This window comes from Camelus dromedarius, chromosome 12 (genome assembly GCF_036321535.1).
Source record: "Camelus dromedarius isolate mCamDro1 chromosome 12, mCamDro1.pat, whole genome shotgun sequence".
Taxonomy (NCBI): Eukaryota; Metazoa; Chordata; class Mammalia; order Artiodactyla; family Camelidae; genus Camelus; species Camelus dromedarius.
Genome location: NC_087447.1, coordinates 13,181,478 through 13,192,735, shown reverse-complemented (window position 1 = coordinate 13,192,735; position 11,258 = coordinate 13,181,478). Strand labels below are relative to the sequence as shown.

The 11,258-nt window shown below is 38.0% G+C and overlaps 1 protein-coding gene and 1 pseudogene across 1 annotated transcript; one reads left to right on the top strand and one right to left on the bottom strand.

Annotated features, from left to right (window-relative positions):
- The first annotated feature begins 1,398 nt into the window (after positions 1-1,398).
- LOC105094810 (olfactory receptor 4P4) lies at positions 1,399-2,337 on the top strand. The gene has a single exon (XM_031460717.1). It carries the CDS (start codon positions 1,405-1,407, stop codon positions 2,335-2,337), a length of 933 nt encoding a protein of 310 aa, XP_031316577.1. The 5' UTR covers positions 1,399-1,404.
- Positions 2,338-10,091: 7,754 nt separating this feature from the next.
- Positions 10,092-11,031, bottom strand: LOC105094809 (olfactory receptor 4P4-like; annotated as a pseudogene).
- Positions 11,032-11,258: the final 227 nt, after the last annotated feature.

Here is an 11,258-nt window from a genome sequence, read left to right as displayed (position 1 = left end):
AAGTGAGATGATAACAAGATCACTGGACCCGTGTTAGGACTGATGATTCAATACATGTGAAATGTTTAAAACTGCTTCTAGGATATCTAGTCAACCTGAAAGAGAAGGCTAGAGAAACAGAGTTTCAAACTTCCCTGCCTATGAATTAATGGAATTTTTCTACTTGTATTTTCCCCTATAAAAATATGCTTTTCTTCAAGGGCTGTGTGAGTTAAGTATTAAAGTGATTTTAGATCCTTGGAAAGCACTTAAGGTGTCTTATAACTATAGAAGCACATTGGCAAAGTAATTGGAATTGAAATTATCCTCGACCAAAACTAAAGCTCCTTTTAAAAATAACTTTTATGTATTATTTCTGACTACAGAATTATGAAGTATATATGTGATATTCTAAAAATATTCCTTGGGATGTACTGTGTATAAAATGATCATTATTTCTAAAAGAAATCATCAAGTCACTTCTAAAAATAACAAGAGAAAAGAGTGAAATCATATTTTACCAATTCGTGCAATCCTTCGCTCATTATAAACAATGATTGAGGTCCAATCTGTGTCACATAAGTGCCACTCACATCTGTATGTATTGTTCTGGCTTAGTATTGGAGGCAACTATTATCTCAATTTTATGTATTTAATTATTATTATGTTTTCATTTCTTTTGACTTAAAGACTTAAGGACTTAAGCTTCACCTGATACCATATTTTTTTATTGCTCTCTGTAATACTGTTAAACATACAGTGATGTTTCCAGCATCAGGACTAAGCGGAGGTAAATGAAGTACTTGCTTTGTGTGCAAACAATTCAATGATCAAGATAATATTTAAGTGAAATATTTGAAAAATACAAAATAATATTTTATTTTAATAAGTATTTATTATAATAAATGTTGTTTTTTGCTGTATAGCTGTAGCAAAAATAAACATACAAATAATATTGAAGTACAGTATTTTCACAGTTTAAAAACAAAAGATTGAAGTTTTACGACTCATCTCACTTGTTTCACTTTGAGCCCAGACGTTTTACCCTGTCAATCAAGCGAGCTACTCCAGGAAAATAAATGTATCTTCCCTTGGCTCACTCTGCATCTATATAGAAGATAAATATATGGCTTTGTTTATGCCTTGAGCAAGTGCCCCTATTAATATTATTCCCTTTCACTCTAGAAATTAACCTGATTATTCCCTTTCACTCTAGAAATTAACCTGGTAATTTATATGGTAAGCCTATCCCAACAAAGTTCAGAATCAATTATTTTAAACTAGAGTATAGGTATCTGATTCCATAAGTGAATTCATTTCTACAGCACTTACTCTGATTCACATCATGCTTGGTCAAGATTCCTTATGATGACCTATTAACTTTTATTTTCAGGAAAACCTGCTGAGTTTCCCCTGCATTAGTCCATGGAAAACAATGTCACTGAATTTATTCTGCTGGGACTTTCCCAGAATAAGAAAATTAAAAACGTGTGCTTTCTGCTTTTCTTACTTTGTTACATAGCTATTTGGATGGGAAACTTCCTTATCATGGTTTCTATCACGTGTAGTCAGCTAAATGACCAACCCATGTATTTCTTCCTTAATTCCCTTGCTCTATCAGATCTGTGCTACACCTCAACAGTGACGCCCAAGTTAGTCACTGACTTGCTGGCTGAAAGTAACATGATTTCTTATACTGGCTGCATGACACAACTTTTTGCCATGCACTTCTTTGGGGGGATTGAGGTGTTAATCCTCACAGGGATGGCCTACAACCGCTACGTGGCCATCTGCCAACCCCTCCACTATGCCGTCGTCATGAGCAGGCAGCGGTGTTATGCCGTGGTCACTGCTTGTTGTGCTGGGGCATTTCGGCATTCCTTTGTCCAGTGTCTCCTCACCATTAACTTACCTTTCTGTGGCCCCAATGAAATAGATCACTATTTCTGTGATGTGTATCCTTTGCTGAAACTGGCCTGCACGGACACCTACAGAGTTGGGATCTTAGTGGTTGCCAATTCAGGCACGATGGGTTTGGTGACCTTTGTGGTCTTGATGCTGTCATACCTTTTGATATTATACACCGTCAAGGCTTACCCCGCAGAGAGCCGTGGCAAAGCGCTTTCCGCGTGCAGCTCCCACATCACAGTTGTGGTTCTGTTCTTCGTGCCTGTTGTCTTCATTTACATCAGACCGGCCACCACTCTGCCAGAAGACAAAGTGTTTGCTCTTTTCTACACCATCATTGCCCCCATGTTCAACCCTCTGATCTACACCCTCAGAAACACGGAGATGAAAAATGCCTTGAGGAAAGTGTGGTGCCAGAAACCATTTTTGCTTGGAAGGCATATCATCTGAAAGGCACTTTCCCTCCTCATTACATGCTTTATTCACGTGATATTTGCTTACTTAAGTTTATTAAACAATGAACTTTGCCGTAGGGAAAACAGACATAGACACTAGCGTCGGTTCATTAATATTACAATTTACATTGAAGCACTGTTTTCTTTTTCTATCCATCCCTGTTTCTTATTTACATCTTACCTAAGTAATCTGAGTCATCATTTCCTTGTTGAAACTCTGTTACATTTTATTTTGATATTTTTTTCCCTTTGGGTTTTTTCCTTAAGTTGCGAACTGAAAGTCACCTTTCCAGACTCCCTATTTAGTTCCATGAATGAATCTCCAAATATACGTAAGCTACACTCGTATTGCGCATCCCAGACCAAAAGGGTCCAGGTGACCTGGTTATTCCCCCTGATCTCTCATCAAAAAAGAGCATCAGAAATTTAATGTCATATTTTCTACTCAGCCCATGATTTCCCACATTCACTGCAGCTACTTAAAAAGTAAAAGTTAGTTATGTAGGATCTAAACAATAAAACATGATTTATGTAAGAAATAATCACTATATGAAAATGGAAGATTTTTCTAAAGTGATTTCAGTGAAATCATTTTAAAACTACAAAATATTAATAATTATATAAAATTTTACTATTAAAAATTCCTTCATATAGTAATGAAAAAGTATTTTAGGAATAAATAGGGTAGCCATATAATTTATTGTCCAAATTGAGACAATTTGGATGTAAAAAGGGGAGTCCTATTAAGAATTATGCTGAAATAATAGACATAAAATGGGATTTTTGAGGAAAGTAAGATGTCTGCCTACTTTTCAACGAGAAGTGTGGACAGTAGTGAAAAGGTTAGTGGCGGGGACACTGTGGAATCTGCATGTAATCTTAGTTGAAGCTAATGGGATTGTAAAAACAAACGTAAACGCTGGTACTGAAACTACTTAGTTTAGTGTATGCTTAATTTTGTTTTCCATTACCATCAAAATGAAGGCTACAAATTTCCAGTGTCTATAGAACTTCTACACATCTGGATATCCACAGATATCTATAGAACTGAGAAGTTTTTACAAATAATTGAATTAGATAACTCTTTTTATTAATTCTTTCATAAAATGGGATTCACTGGACATCATGAAAATAACATGATGGGGTGGAATGATGTATTATGTTGCACATGTGAAGGAGAAAAAGTACAAACAAACTGAATATATAAATGAATACACATACGAAAATATAAAATAATGTCCTAGCACAGTGTGTGATAAAACATTTTAGAGAAGTTCAGATGGAGAAATATGATTGGAGACTTGTCCTTTTAAGGGGCATGTTTGCGTAGGAATTGTTATTAGAGCAGTTAATAACCTAACGGAATCTTTAGTGAAATTATTATTCCGTCTACACCATGATGCACGCCAGTTTGCATTATTTCATTAAAGGTAACTCGAAGCAATGAGGAAATTGTTAACAAAGGTCTTATTTTTAATACTTCATTTTGAGTTAAACTGAAATTTATTGTCCTATAAAATGATGGTTATTATAAATTATTGAGTTACTAGAAAGTTAAACTAATGGCAGAGATGGCAATGACGATTCAAATGATGCATCACTCTGAAAATAAAAAATGTGAAGCTGGTGACAGCTGATGAATAACATCCTCTGAGCTCAGGGGCCCTGGAAAAGCAACTGTGTTTTCCTCCTCTTTTTGTTCCTCTGTAATTTACAGCTAGTAGTAAGTATCTTATAAGGTAATTATGATGCTGAAAAAAAAATGAGCAGTATTTTTCTTAGAACAGAAACTGCTCAAAATCATTTTGCTATTGTTCTTATTATTTTAATATCTGTAAATTAACTTTTGTGAAACATTTAAGAATTTTAACACAAACATTCATTTTGTACAATAATGTTTTCATTACATTAGAACTATAAGCAGACGATTTTTGTGGCTTATGTTCACTCATGTTTAAGCAACATTATAATAAAATAGCATTTCAATCAACACAAGATATTTGTGATAAGTTTTTGTCTTAAAAAGCTCTATGAACTCTACCTTTGAAATAATGACCTAGTTATCTGCTTTATTTTACAGATGGGTAAGCTGAAACTCAGCAGATTAAAATTTTTCTAAGCATCAAACTGCAAAGTATAGAGAAAGTTAAGCAGTCAGCTAACGGAATTTTTAAAATCTCATAAAATTTGATGGCAACCATCAAAGTTGTATTTCAAGCTTGCCAGCAAGTGGGAAGTCTGCATAAAGGCCAGATCAAAGATTTCATTCTCAGTAGTGGCATGTACAGGAAAAAAAGCAGAAGATAGAATTGGATGCAATTTTTAGATAAAACTGAGGAATATCTGGTTTAATTTTTAAGCAAAACACATTGGGTGAATGACTCCAATTTCTCCAAAAATACTCTTAATTCCATCAAATTTCATCAGAAAATTGCTCAAAAATTCCATTTTCTCTCACTTTCTCACATAACTATATATCCCCAGTCCCTGAATCAGAGCTGTGTTATGTCACATGTCATTTTAGGATTATTTTAAGCTTGGATTTAGATAGTAGGTGAAAATCTTTTACTTTGAAAAAATCACTTATTTTGAAAGATTTATATTTCCTTCTTTCTTGTAGTAAAGCCGGTTGTGGTTTGTTCACTCCTTGGTCCTATAGACAATGTGGAACCAGTTAAGATAGCGTGAGTTATACATTCCAATATGCGTGTGTGTCAGGGACGGCGTTTCACAAGCAGATCCCACGTGACTTGCTTTTCACAGCCACGTGCTGTGTAGACGATGGGACTGGGCTTCACACTGTGATGTTCTGCTTGGATCTGTGTGTTCTCCTCACTTAGGTACAGTAACAGTGGTTTACAAACATATACACACACACAACTCTGGTTTATTTGGTAAAAAAAAAAAAAATCTAGGGCTGTAGGACATAAGGCCAGGTATATAGTTTCTGAAAGGAGTCTGTGTATGTGCTTGTTTCTATTTTGCTGTAAATGTTTTTACCCGTATCACTATCTCTCATAACGAGGGCTGCCTCCCCTGTTCAGCTTCAGTGCTGACGGGGCTGCTCATCCTCCAGATCTTGGGGGAAGATCTTAAAGTTCAGGGCCTGCCCTTGAACAAGCAAAATCTGTTACTGCCTCTAAAGCTGGCACTCCGCGAGCTCTGAGTGTCCCAGGAGGGTTTGTGGGTGCTCTTTTCACAAGTGAAGTACAGACTTTACCTTTCAGTGAGGGGCTTATCCTACCTAACTAAATGAAATGTGCCTTTAAATGAAGTAGTTCTGACATAGTCAAAAATAAAGGCCTGGTTTATCCAATTTTGTGCTGGCAGAAGGATGACCAACCGCTGTTGCACCTCTGTGCAAATAACTGTTCTGCCACCCAAACTAAGAGGGCTCATACTGCCCACAGAATCAAGATAGATTCAACCACTGGTGTGACCACCTTCAGATATGATTTCATTGTTCACAGCCGTATTGTAGTTAAAATGGACAGTTTAACCCAAAGTCTCTTATTATCGAAGAGCTGTTGTGATTTTGTGAAAGCTTAACCCATTGTAAAATACGCCTCCTAATTCTCATAATGACAAGAATATTCTTAACCCCCCTCCCCGACTAAGTATTCTTAATTGGCTTGGATTCCCTAGAGAACAAAACCTGAGACAAAATGTATGTGCTAACAGTTTATTCAGAAACGTCATTTCAGGGAACGAGGTTTGAGGGAAACTGGAAGTGATGTCGGGGTGAGAGGAGAACCCATACTCAGAAGGTGTTACAGAGCTAAATACAACGTTACATCACACACAACTTTCTAATCAGGGCTCAGAGGGCAGGCAAGGACTACCGCACAGGGAAACTAGCCATGGAAGCAAGAGAATGACAGGGAGTTTGTCTGCCTGGGTCGATCCCACCCCTTGGTTCTCCTTGCTCAGTGTTCACCTTCACTCATGGATTCTGAATTGCATCATTTATTTCTTTCAAGGGCCCTCAGATTGATGACTTCACATTCCACAGCTTCATGTTTATCCATGCTTAGAAGTGGTGAGAGGAACCCCCAAACTCCAGGCTTACTGCTGGTGAGCCTTACAAGGAAGGGGTGCAAAGTTTGAGTTTTGGGGTCTCACTGGCTGACAGTGGGCACGCTGTGGAACACTAGCTCTCAGTTCTAGGGACTGATTCCCATAGCTTGACACAAAGGTACATTCTCTTATACATTGTGAGGGTAATAAAGAAACTTCAGCTTCTTTACAGGCAAATTCAGAGATTCTCCAGGAATCCTGAATGAAAAAGTAACATAATAAAACTAGCACAAAGAGCAAAGGTTGAGGAGAAGGGGTTTCCTATACTCGGAAATGAAATAGAGAAGTGGCTGGCAAAGGAATAAACTAGTTATAATAGAGAACGAGAGAAGAGATCAACGTTATGAGAAGGTAAAACTACTGTGATAATGAAGCAAGCTACTCATTAAAGCCAGTAGCAAGGGTGGAAGAAAGATTTCCAAGAAGAACTTTATGTTTCTAAGTGAGAAATCCCTAAAAACATAAGATTCAGCTACTGGAAAATATAGACTGCAAAAAAAAGTAATTGCATTGGCCAAAAAAGTGATAAATTTAGAATTTAAGAAGAAAATTTAACACTGGTGTTGAGAAAAATTCATAAATATGTGATTATAATCATTCCCTTTGTAAAAAAAATTTTTCAATAACTAAATCTCAATTTCCTCTCTATGAGAAGGTGTAATTCAAAAAACTCCATCACTAAATCTACTCTATTTTCTGTCAAATACTATTTCAGGATTATTTGAAAAGTAAGAAAAAAATCTTTTACTTTGAGGAAAATCATTTATTTTGATGATTTTATTTTCTTCCTCTTTGTAGAAAAGCCACTTGCAGTTTAGTCCTTAATCATATATATATAGTTAATGTCAAACCTGTTAAACTAGCCTGAATCCAGCCTCCATGACTTACCAAGCAGGACAGTGCAGTCATCTCAGAGGCATATTGAACATGTGAGGACACAAATATAGATTTTGGGAAAGATAGTAGGCAAACAAGGTAACGGGGAAAATAATTTGAATAGTATGGGAGGTTCTGCCCCGCCCAACGTTCCACCCGACATGCCGGCATGTGCGAGCAATGTGGAATGGTCTTCTGCTCTTTCTCAGGTGGGTTTCAGCTCTTAGGCACACCTGAGGGCACATGCATCTTGCCTAGCTGGGTATTTGAGTCTTGACCACTTACTAGCTGAGTGACTGATGTTGGATCATTTTGACCACACTCGAAGCTCATTTCGTACATTGACTTTAGAGCCCAATGCATATGCGATGTGACTTTATATTCTTCTATTAATGCCAAGAATAAATCAACATATGAAAGATACACACATATGTATAAAGCTAAATATCTCAAAATGACTACTTTTTAGATAATGATTATAACCAATGAGGAAACATAATGGGAAAAAAATGTTGCTTCCCCAGTAGCAACAAAAGAGATGAAATACTTAAGAATAACTTAATTATAAGTACACAGGATTTATTTGAATAAGTGACAATATTTACCTCTGGATATAAGACTTCAATAAACATATGCATAGTATGTTCTTGGATGGATGAAGACAATCAGATGTCAATTTCTCCCAAATCAATGGATAGTTATAACTATCAAATCCCAATCGTTATTTTTGGAATTTGACACAATTGCCCTAAAGGGCATCTGGAGGACAAACAATTAATAGTAACTACAACAATTTGAGAAAAACAACAACAACAACAAGAACTAAAAAGGGGGGTGCAGGCAAGGATTCGTTTTCCCAGAAAGTGAAACACAACAGTGTATCACAATAGCGTTACCACTTTCGTTCTACTGCTACTGTAGTTTCGTGGAGGAGAAGAGACAGGCCAGAAATAGTCCACAGAATATGTAATGTGATGGTGATAACGATGGCATTACACAACAGGAGAAAGGGAAGAATTCTCCACTGAAAGGTGCTAGATATTTTTGTGGGGTGGGAGTGGGTGGAAAGAGGGAATGGAGAGAAACTGTTTTCCTGAGTATGTTTTTCTGTGTCAGAGTCTTCAGCTAGAATCAAATAACTATTTTCTCTTGCAAGCCCTCTATTTCTCCTTCCCAGGGTAAGAGGAGGAAATCCCTGAGTGATGAGTTTAGAAGAAACAGAGTGTCTGTGGCTGTGGGCTCTCCTCTCTCTTCTGGATGTGCTGGCCCGCAGAGCCTGGGTGCTGTTCTGCCCTCTGCTCTGTGGTCCCCTCAAGAGACAGTTCCTGCCCCTGCCCTTCCTTAGGGCATCTGGGGAGGGTCTAGCATGGCCTGGGACTGGATGTGTGAGACACCTCAGGGTAAGGTGTATTAGCTGACTATTCTGGCTACTTATCTAAAATAACATGTTCTAATTAGCTTTAATGTGAAATAAAGAAGACAATATCTGCCCGAAAAATGACGTTCTTATAACCACATATCTATATTGCAAAAATTATGCCAAATAAAAAGTAGATATAGTTATTAAATGGTGATCTATTTCTAGGGCAAGTGGTTATAGAGAGAAGTCTAAGGTTAAAGAAACAAATCACTGGTCTATAATTTGGAAGAATTGAATCCTATTACTGACTATTCAATATTTTAAGCTACCATTGTTTCATATAAAGTTATGTAGTGATTTGCATTATAGAAAAAATATAAGGTTGGTTGAGATAGAATGTTTTAAAATAAAAATTTTAAACTATAAAGGCACATAGACTGTCTTTTGTCATACAGCTTTTTTTCAGCACCAATGGGAAAAAAAAAGAAATTCAGTTAGCAGTCTTAATTTGGAGATTGTGTATGTGTCTGTCTGTGTGTACTTCTGTGTCTGTGATTTGACTATTTTCATATAAACTGGCTATTTTTCTTGTAAGAAAGGACTTTATGAATAACAAACTTATCATATATTCAAACTTTGTTGGAAAACTGAAACGAGACTGTATGAATAAATCTGAAAGAATGAACCCAGTCCTCTACTATATTTCCTGGTCTCTGGTGTCTCATCTGGCTGATTGGATCCAGTGTGGAATCCTTTCTTGTCCTCAGTCATGTCTGTCTGTGTGAAGTGAAAACATATTGAAGTAGAGAAATAGGTAAAGAGGAACACTTATCAGCAAAAGGGTGGCATTTAGTGTCCAAGCTGGTAATTAAACCATGAAGGTGACTCCTAAAAGGGATGAAAAGCAGAGCTATGGGACAAGATATTCACAGATTCATTCAATACGTATACATATTGAGCTCCTAACTTGTGCCGTGCACTTGGCCTGCTACCAGGAAATGACCAGTGGGATAAATATAACGCGATCCCTACTTTCATGGAACTTAAAATGCAGTGAAATATGGAATCAAGGGAAGAACAGCAACAAGTTTCTACTGTACAGCACGGGGAACTACATCAGTATTGTGGAGTAACCTATAGTGAAAAGGATATGGAAACAAATATGTGCATGTTTATGTGTGACTGCACTACTGTGCTGTACACCAGAAACTGACACAACATTGGAAACTGACTATGCTTCAATTAAAAAAAAGAGAGAGAGGGAGAGAAACACATCAAGAAAAAAGACGTGTGAAAGAGGGACATCGCTGAAGGCAGGCTGTTGATGAAGGCATGGCTTTCCCCTCGTCCTGACTGAGTTCCCCGTCGGCAGGACGGAATCAAGGACAGTGGGTGTGATGAGGAGTCAGCTGTTGGCATCAAAAGATGAACGGCCTTCAAATCACTGACTTCCTTTCCCAAAGCTTTTCATTGCACCAAACTCTCCTTATGGCATTTTTCATCTCCCTGTTCCTCAGTGTGTAGACAAGAGGGTTGAGCATGGGGACAGTAATTGTGTAGAAGAGTGTAAACATTTTATCTTCTGGTAAAGTCGTGGCAGGTCTAATGTAAACAAAGATGACCGGTGCGAAAAAGAGGATCACAACCGTGATGTGGGAACTGCAGGTGAAAAGGGCTTTGTGGCGGCTTTCGGCAGAATATGTGCGCACATTATACAGTATCGTAAAGTAGTAGGCCATCAAAGCCACGAAGATCACCAGTCCCATCAGGCCGGAATTGGCTATGACTAAAAAGCCAATTTTGTGCGTATCAGTGCAGGCCAGTTTCAACAAAGGATACACATCACAGAAATAGTGATCGATTTCATTGGGGCCACAGAAGGGTAGAAAGATCGTCAGGAGAAACAGGCCAAGGGAATGCAGAAACCCCCCTGCAGCTGGTGCCATGAGAAGGGAGTTTACACCTCTGCCTGCTCATGATGACGGCATAGTGCAGGGGCTGGCAGACGGCCACGTAGCTGTCATAAGCCATCCCTGTGAGGATGAAGACCTCGATGCCCCCAAAGAAGTGTGTGGGGAAAAGCTGTGTCATGCAGTTTTTATAGGAAACGACCTTCCTCTCATTCAGTAAGTCAGTCATAAGCTTGGGCGTCACGGTGGAGGTATAGAGGAGGTCTGAGAGTGCAAGGTAATTAAGGAAGAAATACATGGGCTGGTTGATCAGCTGACTGCGTGTGATAGAACCCATGATGAGCAAATTTCCCAACCAAAGAGCGAGGTAGCAGAGTAAGAAAAACAAAAAGCAGAGGATCTGGGCTTCCTTGTTCTTAGAAAGTCCCAAGAGAATAAATTCAGTAACATTATTTCTGTTTCCCATGCTGTGATGTTCAAGAAAGTTATCTGGAATGACAGAGTGATGAAGCAAATCGTTGATGAGAAAATGGAAAGCTAACATCTAATTGAAATGGCACGAATGCGTTTTTAAAGATCTATGTCATTTCGAGCTCCACTGGAATCACTCATTCACATTACAAAGCTCTTTTGAACATCCAGTGCCAAGACTCTTCCAATGGCTACGAGCACAGTGACCAAGTTCCAGGCTGT